The 15,146-nt window shown below is 45.3% G+C and overlaps 1 protein-coding gene across 2 annotated transcripts; it reads right to left on the bottom strand.

Moving 5' to 3' along the window:
• Nucleotides 1-841: 841 nt before the first annotated feature.
• ZNF549 (zinc finger protein 549) lies at nucleotides 842-14,095 on the bottom strand. Of its 2 annotated transcripts, XM_023184275.2 has the most exons (4): nucleotides 13,830-14,095; nucleotides 10,385-10,423; nucleotides 5,885-6,011; nucleotides 842-3,954 (listed from the first exon to the last, which is right to left on the bottom strand). In XM_023184275.2, exons 1-4 carry the CDS (start codon nucleotides 13,860-13,862, stop codon nucleotides 2,231-2,233), a joined length of 1,923 nt encoding a protein of 640 aa, XP_023040043.1. In that variant the 5' UTR covers nucleotides 13,863-14,095; the 3' UTR covers nucleotides 842-2,230. The 2 variants fall into 2 exon arrangements, with proteins under 2 accessions (XP_023040043.1, XP_023040044.1); XM_023184276.2 differs by lacking the exon at nucleotides 5,885-6,011.
• Nucleotides 14,096-15,146: the final 1,051 nt, after the last annotated feature.

Below are 15,146 nucleotides of genomic sequence, written 5' to 3'. Positions count from 1 at the left end.
TAAGAACATTTTATTTGGAAAACTGAATAAGGTGAATGAAAAGACACAAAATAGAATATATACACACACATTTATTTTATTTTATTTTTTTTTTTTTGAGACGAAGTGTCTCTCTGTCACCCAGGCTGAAGTGCAATGACATGACCTCGGCTCACTGCAACCTCCGCCTCCCAGGTTCAAGCGATTCTCCTGCCTCAGCCTCCTGCATAGCTGGGATTACAGATCCACACCACCATGCCCGGCTAATTTTTGTATTTTTAGTAGAGACTGGAGTTCACTATGTTGGCCAGGCTGGTCTCGAACTCCTGACCTCGGGTGATCTACCTGCCTTGGCCTCCCAGGCGTGAGCCACCGCACCCGGCCTATACACACATATTTCTAAGACAAGACACTTACTGAGATTACATGAATATCAAAACCCATTAATTAGGCAATAAAGCATACAAACAGAATTCTTAAAAAGAAGGTTTTGTGTATAAAAACTGCACCACAATGTTTTAAGATAAATGGTTCCACACAAAAATATGCATCTACCTCTCCTTTTGGAAAACCAGACTATAGGGTAACACAATATTTACTTATTAAGGATTCATCTCCTCACAAGTTAGGAAGGACAGCCTTCTCAGCAGTGGCAATAAATGGGAAGTAATAAAGATAATTTCTTTCTTTTTTTTTTTTGAGACGGAGTCTTGCTCTGCCGCCCAGGCTGGAGTGCAGTGGCCGGATCTCAGCTCACTGCAAGCTCTGCCTCCCAGGTTTATGCCATTGTCCTGCCTCAGCCTCCTGAGTAGCTGGCACTACCGGCGCCTGCCAACTCGCCTGGCTAGATTTTTGTATGTTTTTTAGTAGAGACGGGGTTTCACCATGTTAGCCAGGATAGTCTCGATCTCCTGACCTCGTGATCCACCCGTCTTGGCCTCCCAAAGTGCTGGGATTACAGGCTTGAGCCACCGCGCCCGGCCTTGTAATAAAGATCATTTCTAACTGGCATAACAGATCTGGGTGAATCACAAAAACCACATATCTGGAAGGCAAGGTGTATGTTCTCTCAAATCCTGCTTTCCTGCTCGTGCAGCAATCACCTCAAACACAGTACAGAAGTTACGGGAGTCCACAAAATCTTTAGATGACTTATGCTGACAACGTGTGCTGCCAAAGGAGAATCAAAGGTCTGAGGTCCTGAGAATTTCTATATACCCCCAAACCATGACGCCATAGTAACACAGACAGTTTTGGATGCACCTTTGGATGGGACACATCCACTCTTCTTGGCTACAATATTTTCCACTCTCTGTTTATTACACCTAACTGTCTGGGCCAATTACTGTTCTTACCTGGCCCCAGTAGGTCTTACAACCAGTGACCTGCCTACCAATTCTGTCCTTCAGTGCCCATGGCTACAATGAAGGACCTGGGAAATAAGATGCCATGAACAGTGCTAGGAAATATGGAGCATCACTGCAAATAAACAATTCATGCAGACCCCAGCACTTGAGTTTGTCACAAATGCCTCTTCTCAGGGAGACCTCTGGAGCTACAAATAAATCTGACATAAAATCGACACCATGATTAGGACCACACAGCTCTGCTCTCTTTCCTAGGAAACCTTGGAAACAAATACAGATTAAGACAAACAGGACTAAACTATTTTCTGATCTCATACTATGTCCCTGGGGGCACATAAAGTTGGAGCTGTTCACTCTTCACATTGGCAGAACACATACATCAGCACATGGTGAGACAGCCCATGTCCCTCTTGGGTAATGTGGGGGAGGGAATATCCCACTATGGCAATCACATCAAAAAAAAAAAACCTATGAAGAAGTAAACCTCCATGGGCTACAATAATCCCGACTGCTCTTCTTCGTCAAATTTGGGTTTTGTCTATGCCTTGAACAGTTCAGCAAAATGGAAGAGGACCCTCAATAGGCTTTTATTATATTACTCCCTTCAGAATTTGGTGAGCACAGTGGTCTGCATTCCTTGAGCACATGTGAGTGACTGATGAAAAATGTGAGGATATGCCACATGGTAGTGTCTGTTGTAACACTGGGCAGATTGGAAAGTAAAGTAATAATCTCTGGAAAGTTTCCCAAGTACTTGGACCTTGTGGTGAATCTTCCAACTACTGATACGCAGATGTATGAGGTTCAGTTTCTGTCGGATCCCTTGAAAAGTCGGCTCTCTGGTGTGTTATGGTGAATAAGACAATGGCACATGTCGACAATTGCTAGGGCTCTTCTGTTGTATGTACTTTCTGGTGCCTGACAAGGGAATATCTTTTGTTGAAGGCTTTCCCACATTCACCACATTCATACGGCTTTTCTCCAGTGTGGATTCGCTGATGCTCAACAAGTTTGTTTTTATAGATAAAGGCCTTCTCACATGCAGTGCAGTTATAAGGCCTCTCTCCACTGTGAACTTTCTGGTGTTGAATGAGGCTGGTGCGGTGTCTAAAGCATTTCCCACATTCACTGCACTCACAGGGCTTTTCTCCAGTGTGAACTTTCTGGTGCTCAAGAAGTCTTTTTTGGTGGCTGAAGACTTTTCCACATTCATTGCAATCGTAAAGTTGTTCTCTAGTATGGATTCTTTGGTGCTGAAGAAGTTTAACCTCAAGGTAGAAGCCTTTCCCACATTCACTGCATTCATAAGGCCTTTCTCTAGTGTGGATTTTGTGATGCTTAAGAAGTGTTTGTTTGGAGATGAAGGCTTTCCCACAGTCACTGCATTCATAAGCCCTTTCTCCAGTGTGAATTCTCTGGTGTCGCATGTAGTCAGATGAGCGGATAAATGATTTCCCGCATATGATGCACACATAAGGCTTTTCTCCAGAATGAATTCTCTGGTGCTCAAGAAGTCTTTTTTTGTGAATGAATGCTTTCCCACATTCTTTGCACTCATACGGCCTTTCTCCCGTGTGGATTCTCTGGTGATCAAGAAGTGACTGTTTGTATACGAAGGATTTCCCACATTCACTGCACTGATAAGCCCTTTCTCCAGTGTGAACTCTCTGGTGTCGAATGCGGTCATAGGAATGAATAAAAGATTTCCCACATTCAATACATACGTAAGGCCTCTCTCCAGTGTGGATTCTCTGCTGGTGCCCAACAAATGTTTGTTTGTGGCGGAATGATTTCCCACATACGTTGCACACATAAGGCTTTTCTCCGTTATGGGTTCTCTGGTGTTCCACAAGTGAGTATTTGGAGCTCAAGGATTTCCCACATTCGATGCACACATAAGGCCTCTCTCCAGTGTGAATTCTCTGCTGGTGCCCAACGAGTGTTTGTTTATGGAGGAATGATTTCCCACATATACTGCACACATAAGGCTTTTCTGCATTATGGGTTCTCTGGTGTTCAACAAATGAGTATTTAGAGTTCAAGGATTTCCCATATTCCCTATGCTTATAAGCTTTTTCTCCAGTGTGGACTCTCTGATGCTCAGTAACAGGAACTTTCTCATTGAAAACTTGCTCACATGTGTAACGTCTTTGCTGAAAGGTCTCCCTGCTTCTATGTGCATACTCTTCTCTGCTGTGGGTGGTCTGGTGGTGAAGAAGGCCCAGGATGGTTGGAAAATACTTCTCAACATCTTTGCATGGGAAGAGACCGTCTGACAGAGGAATTTTGCAGCTATTCAGAAGCAAAGCACTGCTCTCCTCCTTTCTGATGTGTTTCTCTCCGCTGTCCTGGTTCTGGTGCTGTTGCAGGTTAGAACCAAATGAAAACCATTTCCCACTGGCCGCAGAAGTATAAGGTTTCTGCCAGGGAGGTGTTCCCTGGTGCTCAGTGAGGTACAAAATGTCTTTCATGACCAGGATACACATCTCACAAGAATGAGTGTTTGGGATGGAAGGACCTGGCCTTGGAGTCCTGGCCTGTGACACTCCTTGTGCAGAAATAGTGTGCTCAGAAGGGGCCTCCTCAGTCTCTATTCCATGCAAACACCCTAAAAGCATAAAAATGCAAGTGAAGTATATGCAGACTTTGGTGGAAGGGAACAGCTCCATTACAAATACCTATGGAACACAGGGACGGATGAGTCCATGTTTTTTGTTGTTTTGTTTTGTTTTGTTTTGAGAGAGAGTCTTGCTCTGTCACCCAGATGGGAGTGCAGTTGCAGTCACATCTCACTGCAGCCTTGACCTTCCAAGCTCCAATGACACTCCCATCTCAGCCTCCCAAGTAGCTGGCATATACCACCATGCCTGGCTAATTTTTTAGAATTTTTTGTGGAGATAGGGATCTCATTATGTTCCCAAGGCTGGTCTCAAATTCCTCAGCTCAAGTGATCCTCCCACCTCAGCTTCCCCAAGTACTAGGATTATAGGCATGAGCCACCGCACCCAGGCCATGGGTTTGTTTTCAGGACAAGGGAGCCGGAGTCAGGTCAAGGAACATAATACTTGTAGTATTAGGGCTCTGAAGGTTACCATGTAGGGGAAGACCCATAACCAGCAGGAGAACAAGGAATCGGGTACTGTGGTGGGAAGAGAGGCAGGGGGCATACAACTCCCTTCTCTGTCAATGGTTTTCAACAGGACGTTGTCTGATGGAGACAGGGGAGACCTGCATAGAATGTGTCTATGGAAATGCAGTTACAACTGGATAGCGACGTTTGAGAGCTTAAGTAGATAGTCTTTGATTTACAATGGTTGAACTGATTTTTCCACTTTATGATGATACAAAAGTGACGTGCATTCAGTAGAAACCATACTTTGAATTTTGAACTTTTCCCAGGCTAGTGATAGGCAGTATGTATACCCTTGTGATGCAGTGGTAGCAAGCTGCAGCTCTCAGTAAGCCATGCAATCACAAGGCTGAACAACTGATACTCTACTGTGTTGCTAAGCTAGGATGTCTAATAAGTTGGGTGTATTGAATGCATTTCTGACTTACGATATTCTCAACTCACAATGGGTTTACCAGGATATAACCCCGTCATGAGCTGAGGAACATCTGTATCTGCACAGCTCATAATATTAAATACATTAGGTATAGGCTAATGTTGGAGAACACTGCAGAATAGGAACAGGAGAGATGTGGAGAACAGAGGTAGGGGACAACCACAGTAGAAACCACAAGTAGGTAAATTGTCAAGCAGGCAGAGAAAAGAGAAAAATGAGGTATGGCCATGAGCCCTGGCACCAAAATAGTGGGGAACATATGACATTTGCCTGGTATGATTTGAGTTCAGCCCTGAAATCATGCCCTCCCACTGCTCCTAGTCACAGGTCCCAAACCTTGTTAACCCCGCTTGCTATGGCTAAAGACTTCACTACCCTTTCAGGAACACAGGCCTTTTCCCCCGTCCCTGGCTTAAGTCAGGAGACTATCTCAGTCCTGGAAGGCAGAAGAAATCCTAAGGGAAAAACAGGGAGGTGGATCAACAACACTGGCCCAGAGTGGCCCAACCCATGACAGACTACAGGAGGGAAATTTGTTACAAAAAAACGCTTGGGAGTGGGTGTTGCTGCCATAGTCTAGGGTTCCCTACAAATAGCAACCATGTAAGTACCTATAATTCCTGAGAAAGGCAGGTCCAAAGAGACGTCTACTAAAGGCAGGGGGAGAACCTGTAACACAGGTCCACCACAGAAGTGAACCTTAGCAACGAGTGGCAAAACCAAGTGGTATCGGTTGGGCAAGTTACAAGAGTCTGAACCCAAACTCTTAACTAAAAGGCTTCAGGACAGTAGATGTTGGGGCAGAAAAAAAAACCCAGGCCTGGCAACCACAGCGCCTATGTCTTCCACAGGTCAAGAACCAAGGAAAGAAGCAGGGCCCATGTCCAACTCTGGGAAAGACAGGAAACTCCTGGAAAAAGGGGAAGAGCAAAGTCCAGCAGAGGTCGATGGTGTGGTTTTAAGAGATCTTACCCACTGAGGCCATAAGCGAAAAGTTCTCCAGCATCACGTCATGATACAGGCACCTCTGAGCTTCATCCAGGAGGCCCCACTCCTCCTGGGAGAAGTACACAGCAATATCCTCAAAGGTCACATGGCCCTGCATGATGGGGGCAGGTGAGATCATGAGCAGACTCAATCCCCAGGAATCCCAGTAAATTTCCCTCCTCCCTAGTTCTCCAACTCAGAGGAGATACCACGTCCCTAGAGTATCCCCCTCTGGGCCTTACATCATGGAATCTCATCCTTGCTCCTGCTGCTTCATCTCGCTGGAGACCCAGATATACTGGGACCTGTGCTTACCGTCTTGGCTGAAAGTGCCAGTACAAGGATCCTGAGTACAGTCATACTCCCTCCCAGTTGCACACCATTCATGGGAACACATCTCCAGATCATGGCTTCTACACCTTGAACTCCACCACCCTCAGCATCCATGACACAGGCACTTCACTGGCTTCTCCACATGCCACTCTGCTCAAGGGGCCCAGGCAGCACTTGCTAAATGCAACACGGATCCAGCACCACCACACATCTCTGTTAGACCCAAGCCAGAGGCAGTCCCAGGACTGTTACAAAGACTTCCCCATCTGGCCTGGCTCTTTGTTCCAATTTCAGCCACTCAGACCTTGTGTGAGCTTAGGCTGCCGAAGTCCACTTCCTCCTCAGTGTTCCCTGTGCTGTCCCCACACCCGTCACATCTTTCCTCTCTCCACCTACACTCAATCAAAGCCTGGTCCCCAGCTGCTCCCACCACAGGCTGAATGACTCTCCCAGTCAATCTCATTTGCTCTTAACCTAATCTGTCACCCTGTCTGAAACTACTCAGGCCCCACCAAGAGTTACCAACAAAAGTCTGAGCCAGCAGAAGGGAGAAAAAGCACCAGCCCTGACCTTGGTGTCATTTGACCTCCATTATTGCTTTGCCAATGAATGAATCTCTTTAACCATTTAACCATTCCCCATTTAAAGACTGTGCCAGCAGCTGGACACCCGTTTCATCCTACCCCCACACATCCATGGTTACTACTCTTCTTTATCTATCTTAGTGATGGTTCCCACCTCTAGGTGATCTAGGTGACCATGCAAGAGACCCAGTCATTAGAGAATACTCTCTACATCCTTCCTCACTGATGGGATTGCCACTATGACCTGAAGAGTGTTCCTCTTAAATCTGTCATGGTCCACAGGGCAGCCACTGACTGATGGATAGCTTTCACTTGGATCCCTTCCCTGAACTCCACGTGTCTGTCTCTTGCTGTGCACCTGACACCACCACCAAGAAGTCCCAACAGGAGACTCCACATTGTGAAGGCCTAACTCCTGGACTCTGGTTTCCAATTCTGCATGTAAGGAGCTTGGAAGTGGCCACTCTGTCACGATAGCAAGTAAAGAGTTAAACAGACTAAGAAATGGACAGTTCTTCTAGGATCCACACAGGAAAGATAAGGGCACACGACACACCACTGCCCACAAGATTGGAGAGAGAAACAAGGGAATACAGGGGAATCAAGGCTCACAGGCGCAGAAACTCATGAAAGGAAACCATCATGTGAACCAGTGCCAGGTTAGGAAAACCCAATCTATAAATTATATACAATCTACAATACAGAGCTGGAAGCTCTGTGTGGACAATTCTGTGAGCTGAAAATTCAAGAGGCACTTATCACTATAAGGGGTCCCCACAATCTTGCAATATTTACCTCCAGAAACTTAACCAAGTTCTCATGGTGAATACTGGAAAAAAAAAAATTCCCCTTGTGCTTCCACCAGAGAGGGGAAAATGAATCATTTTAAAATATGCCATAGCAATGTGTTCCTCTAAACAAGGCCTGCCCTTGGGAGACAACAGTTAACCAAAGTCCAACCTACAGAGGTATTATCAGAGCCTAATCTATCTGGGGGAAGGGAAATAACCAAGTACAACCCACTCTAGTAATCCTCTTCCACATGATGGGAGAGAAAAAGCGTAACAAAACACTATTTAGAAACACATGAGAATTTCAGTCAAGAGGAACAGGCTCACTAAAACAGAGACCTAACGGCGGGACTTAAAATGCTTGCCCTGCCCGCTGACACACCTCACCACCACATTATTAAAGGCCTATTTACAGCAATTCCTTTTACTGAGCTCATCATGTCTAGCTATCGAGAAAACATCACAGGCACTTTGGGAGGCTGAGGCGGGTGGATCACCTGAGGTCAGGAGTTCGAGACCAGCCTGGCCAGTGTGGAGAAACCCTGTCTCTACTAAAAATACAAAAATTAGCTGGGCGTGGTGGCGGGTGCTTGTAATCCCAGCTACTCGGGAGGTTGAGGCCGTTTCCAAAACGATGTAAGAATCCTTAGCACATACATGCCTGACCACAGAGCATCAAACTATAGGAGGCAAAAGCTGACAGATCTTCAAGGAGAAACAGATCAATCCACCATCGTAATTGAAGTCTTCCACACTCTTTTCTATCTGTTACTGACAGATACAGTAGGCAGAAAACCAATAAACTTAGCTGAATTTAACAACACCATCAATCAACTGGACATAATCACCATCTTTAGATTACTTTGTCCAATAAGAACAGAATACGCGCTGTTCTCAAGCTCACACGGAATATTCAACGAGACAGACCACATTCTGGGCCTGTTTTATAAATCTTTAAAACTTCCTATTTTCCTGATGCTTCAACATCCCCAATACATGATGAGCAACCCACCCCGGTGACCACGTACCCAGCATGCTAAGACTGGTCCCTTCACAACCTCCCCTTTCTTTCCTCCTCTGACTGTGACTGAATGACATTCAGACACACTAGGAAAGGCACCTGCCCACAGGTCCTTGCTCTCCCTGTTGGCTCCCTGCCTGCTTGGTTGAGTCCACTCCCTGAGAGCTCCTTCCATATGGCTCCATGCATGGTTTGCTGTGCCACCCTCTATGAGGACCTATGAATGTAACAAATCCTTTATGCCCCTCAGAGTTTCATTTCCATGGCAGTGCTGGAATGATCCTAGAGACCCCACGAAAGGCACTTACTCCCCAGTTTACAATACACAGTCAAAAAATACCTCTTAATACATTTAATAGAAATAATACAATGCTTTGCGATCACAGTGGAATTCAACTAGAAAGCAGTAATAAAAAGATAGCTGGCAAATCCCAAAATACCCAGGAGATGTAAACAAGACTTAATGCATGGAACAAAGAAGAAATACTCAAGATAAATTTAAAACTATTTTGAACTAAATGACAATGAAAACACAACTTAGAATTTGTGAGATGCAGTGGAAGCAGTGCTTAGAATAAAATTTATAGCACTGAATACATACACAGCCGTCCCCGCTCTTAGCCACTATTTTGTTTTCCATGGTTTCACTCACCAGTGGTCAACTGTGGTCCGAAAATATTACATGGATAACTCCAGAAAAAAACAACTCAAAAGTTATAAATGACGTGCTTTTCTGAGTAGTGTGATAAAATCTTACACTGTCCGATGCTGTTCTGCCCAAGAGTGAATCATCCCTTTGTCTGGTAGATCCATGCTGAATACGTTACCTGCCTGTTAGTCACTATGTGGCCATCTTGGTTATCATATCAACTGTCTCATTATCACAGTGCTTGTGTTCAAGTAACCCTTTATTTTACTTAATACCCCCAAAGCACAAGAGCAATAATACCAGCCATTCAGATATGTAAAACACAACCTGTGAAGTACTTCCTGTAAGTGAAAAGGTGAGAGTTTTTACTTTTTATTTTTGAGACAGAGTCTTGCACTGTCGCCCAGGCTGGAGTGCAGTGGTGCGATCTCGGCTCACTGCAAGCTCCGCCTCCCGGGTTCACGCCATTCTCCTGCCTCAGCCTCCCGAGAAGCTGGGACTACAGGCGCCTGCCACCACGCCTGGCTGATTTTTTTTGTATTTTTAGTAGAGACGGGGTTTCACCGTGTTAGCCAGGATGGTCTCGATCTCCTGACCTCGTGATCCACCCGCCTTGGCCTCCCAAAGTGCTAGGATTACAGGCGTGAGCCACTGTGCCTGGCCTAGAATTCTTAACAAGAAAAAAAAAATTGTACTCTGAGTTTGCTAAGATCTACAAAAAGGACAAATCATGTATCTGTGAGATTGTAAAGAAGGAAAAGGAAACTCATATTCTGTCACAGCTCAAACTGTAAAAGTTTTGGCCACAGTGCACGGAGACTTGCAGTTCCCTATATATGCTCAAATCATTCTCATCTCTAAGCATTTGGACATGCTGGAGCCTATGCCCAGGAGACCTTCCATCACTGCATCCTACTGGATGCAGAAATGAGAACATCTCTGCATAACTCCTGACCCTGATTAATCATCCTGGGCCTGAGGTGACCCCAGGGACCCAACACGAAGGAAAAAGAGTCTCCCCGGACATCAGTGTCACCTGCATCTGTGGGTCGGAACCACAGCTTTAGGAAACAGGGCCAGTGAAGACCTGGGACTTCTTCCACTTACCTGTGATGGTTTCACAAACTCTTCTGTTGCCATGGGAATCTGTAGGAAGAAAGAGGCTATGAAATAAAGGTGTTCAAGGTGGCATTTACAAAGGGTAAGTTGCTCTTGCCAACTGTGTGACACTAGACAAAGACCTAACCTCTCTGAGGTTGCCTTCATCTATAAAATGGAAACACTTAATGGTGGCTATCTCGTAGTGCTATTGTAGGCATCAAACTCATTCATACATGTCCAATGCTAAGATTTAGCTAGTACTGACCATGGCATTAAGATTTCTGTAAACATTTTTTAAAATGTTGGTGTTTCTTACTTGCCATTTAAGTCTTTATGTGAATGTGATATCTTTTCAAATTATTAGAGGCTTCTGTGATTCCTTGACAATAAATACGTAGTGTCTTTTCCCTTTTCCCACACCATTCTCTGATTCTGATACCAACTAGCTGTCCTACAATTCAATCCTATTCTAACACTAACCACCTGGAGTTGCATCTAAACCAACAGGTTTAAGGGCTCAGTCATACAAAACTGTCCTCACTTCATATGCCAATTGCAAGCCAATGTCCAGACCACTGTCATTTTCTCCACTTGGCTACAAATTTGGGGGCTGCCATGACCTCTCTCCTTAGGTTCAGTAATTTGCTAGAACCACTTACAGAACTCAGGAAAATACTTTGCTTATGTTTACCAGTTTATGATAATGGATGTAACTCAGGAACAGCCAAATGGAAGAGATGCATATGGCAAGGTACTGGGGAGAGGGGGTAAAGCAGCATACTTCCACGCTCTCTTATGTCACTCTCCCAGCATTTCCAAGTGTTCACAACCTTGAAGCTTCCAGAACTCACTGTTGAAGATTTTATATAACCTAATCTCCAGATCTCTGTACCCCTCCCTGGAGGCCAGAGGTAGGGCTTAAAGTTCAAATTCTATAATCACTTGGTTTGTCTGGTGACTGACTCCACCCTGTCTGCACACCCTAAGCCATCTCATAAAACTCAAGTATAGTAGTCTTCCCTTATCAGGTGTTTTGCTATTTGCAGTTTCAATTACCCACATTCAACTTCGGTGTGAAAATTATAAGTATTAAATTTCAACTTCAGCCTGAAAATAGTAATATTAAAATTTTAATATTAAATATTAAAATTCCAGAAATAAACAATTCAAGTTTTAAATAATGCGCTATTCTTTCTTTCTTTATTTTTGAGACGGAGTCTCACTTTGTTGCTCAGGCTGGAGTGCAGTGGCTCGATCTTCGCTCACTGCATGCTCCACTTCCTGGGTTCACACCATTCTCCTGCCTCAGCTTCCCGAGTAGCTGGGACTACAGGCGCCCGCCACTATGCCCGGCTAATTTTTTGTAGTTTTAGTAGAGATGGGGTTTCACCGTGTTGACCAGGATGGTCTCGATCTCCTGATCTCATGATCTGCCAAGTGCTGGGATTACAGGTGTGACCCACTGCGCCCAGCCAATAGTGCACCATTCTAAGTAGTGTGAGGAAATCTCACTCTTTCGAGTTTAGTCCCTTCTTCAATACAAGAAGGGTGAATAGTACAGTAACATATTTAGAGAGATACCACATTCACATAACGTTTTTTATAATTTAATTTTTGGTTTTTCATTGTCTCAACTACAGTTACATAACTTTTATTAACTTATAAAATGTAATTGTTCTATATTATTTCCAGTTATTATTGTTCATCTCTTATAGTGCTTAATTTATAAACTGGATTTTATTATAGGTATGTAGTCTAGCAAGAAACATAGTATATATATGTTGGGTACCATCTGCAGTCTCAAGCCTCCAGTGGGGGTCTTGAAAAGTATCCTCTGAGGACAAGCGGGAACTACTGTTCAGACATTCATTGTTCAACTCCTAAATGGTATAGCCTATTGTTCCTAGGCTACAAACCTGTACAGCAAGTTGCTATATTAAATACTGTCAGCAACTGTAACACAGTGATAATTATTTGTGCATTTAAACATTTACAAACTTAGAAAATGCAATTTGCCTCCTGATCAGAAAGAAATAAAATGAAAAGGTACAGTAAAAATATGGTATCATAATCTTATGAGACCACCGTCATTGATGTGGTCAACATTGTTATGTGGTACATGGCGTATCACAAGACACTTTTCACTGAGGAAATTACAAGGATTTTAGGAATTCCGTGCCAGGAAAGCATGACAAAAAGCAAAAATTTATTTTTTATTAGAGCACAGAATTACAGTGGCATTTTAATCGGTTAACTGCTTGCAGAAATTTAATCCGTTGAATCTATACAGTCTAAACTTGTATTTTCCTGGGAGAGCTGCTCTTGCTGGGCTTGAGCTGCTCCGCTAGTCTGGCTGATCTTTTTCTGGCTCCACACTGAGTGAACAGCTCACCCAGTCTTCTGAATGGTGACTCTATACAGTGTCCCACCCTCAGATCCATCCTATGCGGTGTGTATTCCTTACACATGCCCTCTGGAAGTACCCCTGGGACCCCACGGCCCTCCTATATGCAGGCAGCCGCGCAAGGCCGACCCACACTTCCCCAGCCTCAGCCCTCCCTCTCTTCATCTCAAAGTAAAACCTTAACATTTCCCGTTTAAATGTAAGGCTTGACCTGAGTCTAGGCCCCAGCCTGTCACCATTTACACATCACTGAGTCAGTCTCCTCCCATGAAATTTGTACTTATGATTCCAACTGCCCATGTAACAACTTCACTCTGTGGCAGTTTAGAAACACCACGTCCAAAATTCAACTCCTACTATCTCCCTGAAACCTCCTCACCCACCAGATTTGTCAACTCTCGCAGGTGTTCAGGTAAAAGAAAAACTTGGGTTCATACTTCACTCCCACTTTTGCTCACAAGCACAAATGATGGAGCAGAAAATCCTGCTAGCTTTACCTTTAAGATCTACCAAGATTCTTATTACTTAGGTCCCTTCAGCCACCCGTCTGGTCCAGAATCCACCATAATCCTCCTGGAGTCTACTACAGCAGTCTCCTCACCAATATCTCTGCGTCCACCCTCATCACTCCGTAACAGTCTGTTCTCTCCACTCACGGCCTTTGAAATATTTTTTCAGACCCTCACTCAGATCGTGTTCTCCTTTAGTTCACAACCCTCCATGGCTCCCAACGACTCAGAATTAAAACCCGGCTGCTCAGGCTGCCATGGCAGCCGTGCCTTCTCATTCTCTCTGCTCCCCGCAGACACGGGTCGGCCGCCAGATTTCCGAACGCTCGCGACCCCGGCGCACCTCCCAGGCTCTGAGCGAGCAGCTCCCACCGTACGCAACGCTCTCCCTTCTTCACCTCGCCGCCCGTCAGCTCTGAGGACCCCACCCAGAACGCCTGGCTGTCCCGGAGAAGGGCCCTGAACTGCCGAGTCCCGCGCAGGTGACCCCATCCGGGGCTTGAGGACCCGGGTGAGGATCCGAGGACGCCGCTCTCACCTGCAGCGTATTCCCAAGCGCTGCCGCAGCCATGGGACTCTGGGCGGGGCGGGGCCTGGAGAGCCGCGCCGTAAAGCCCGGGAGCCGGCGGGCGTGCGGTGGCAAATCGCTGGGCGACGAGACCGAGACCAGGCCAGCTCCTCTGCAGGCGGACACCACCTCCACCGGTTTCCGGCTCCAGTTACCTGACCCGCACGCACTCCTCCGCAGCCAAAATGACCACCACGGCGAAGACGCCGGAAGATTCTGGCGTATTGCGCACTTACGCAGGTGCCTCTTTCCTGGGCAACGATTGGTCCAAGGCCCCGGCACGCTCGGCGCACAGTATTCTGGGTGGTGTAGTTTCTACCACGCCGCAGTCCGCAGCGCCCTGAGAACGCAAGCCAAGAGGGTGAGGACAAAGGAAAAAACCCGTCGAACAGCAAAGCCTATTACATACACATGATAAAAGAATACGATTTGATCTTCATTTCTCAACACAAAAGTTGACATATATTGCATTCAGTACATTTAAAATGTTGACAATTGAGAATTGAAGCAGTCCTTAAATTTTTTCTTTTTCTTTTTTTAAATGTAGAGACTATAAACCAAAAATAAAATTCAAAGGTCTCCCAACTATCTGAATGGACCCCTCCTCTCAGCATTATAGAGTTAACCTGAAAATCTAGTTTAGGCCATGATGGAAGAGGGGGTTGGACATGCCTCATTCTACCCCTACAGCAATAACATCAACATAGACCTTAAGTCTGATACAAAACATTTACAATCTATTTCTCTGAAACGTGCTACCTGCAGACTTCATCTGTATGATAAAATCTTGGTCTCCAACCAGGGTGATCACTAACAGTGGGGTCAGCATCCCCTTATCCCACACGTTTGTGTTTATTCTGTTCCTTGGCCCCAGATGTTAGTGGCTTCAATTACATAATGTATCTGTTATCGTAAGTGGAACTGAAATGAGATTGCAAAAACATTATATCTTCTTTTTCTTTTTTTCTTTCTTTTTTTTTTTTTTTTTTTTTTTTGAGACGAAGTCTCGCTCTGTCGCCCAGGCTGGAGCGCAGTGGCCGGATCTCAGCTCACTGCAAGCTCTGCCTCCCGGGTTTACGCCATTCTCCTGCCTCAGCCTCCCGAGTAGCTGGGACTACAGGCGCCGCCACCTCGCCCGGCTAGTTTTTTTTTTTTTTTTTTTGTATTTTTTAGTAGAGACGGGGTTTCACCATGTTAGCCAGGATGGTCTCGATCTCCTGACCTCGTGATCCGCCCGTCTCGGCCTCCCAAAGTGCTGGGATTACAGGCTTGAGCCACCGCGCCCGG

This window comes from Piliocolobus tephrosceles, chromosome 21 (genome assembly GCF_002776525.5).
Source record: "Piliocolobus tephrosceles isolate RC106 chromosome 21, ASM277652v3, whole genome shotgun sequence".
Lineage (NCBI taxonomy): Eukaryota > Metazoa > Chordata > Mammalia > Primates > Cercopithecidae > Piliocolobus > Piliocolobus tephrosceles.
This window is presented reverse-complemented; position numbering and strand designations above follow the sequence as displayed.

What these genes read in the sequence shown, in the direction of transcription:
- ZNF549 (XM_023184275.2), bottom strand. Translation starts at nt 13,862, where the DNA reads ATGGCTGCGGCAGCGCTTGGGAATACGCTGCAG. An exon ending in CGCTTGGGAATACGCTGCAG is followed by an intron (nt 10,424 to 13,829) that starts GTGAGAGCGGCG and finishes TTCTTCCTACAG; the next exon opens with ATTCCCATGGCAACAGAAGA. An exon ending in AGTTTGTGAAACCATCACAG is followed by an intron (nt 6,012 to 10,384) that starts GTAAGTGGAAGA and finishes CCCATCATGCAG; the next exon opens with GGCCATGTGACCTTTGAGGA.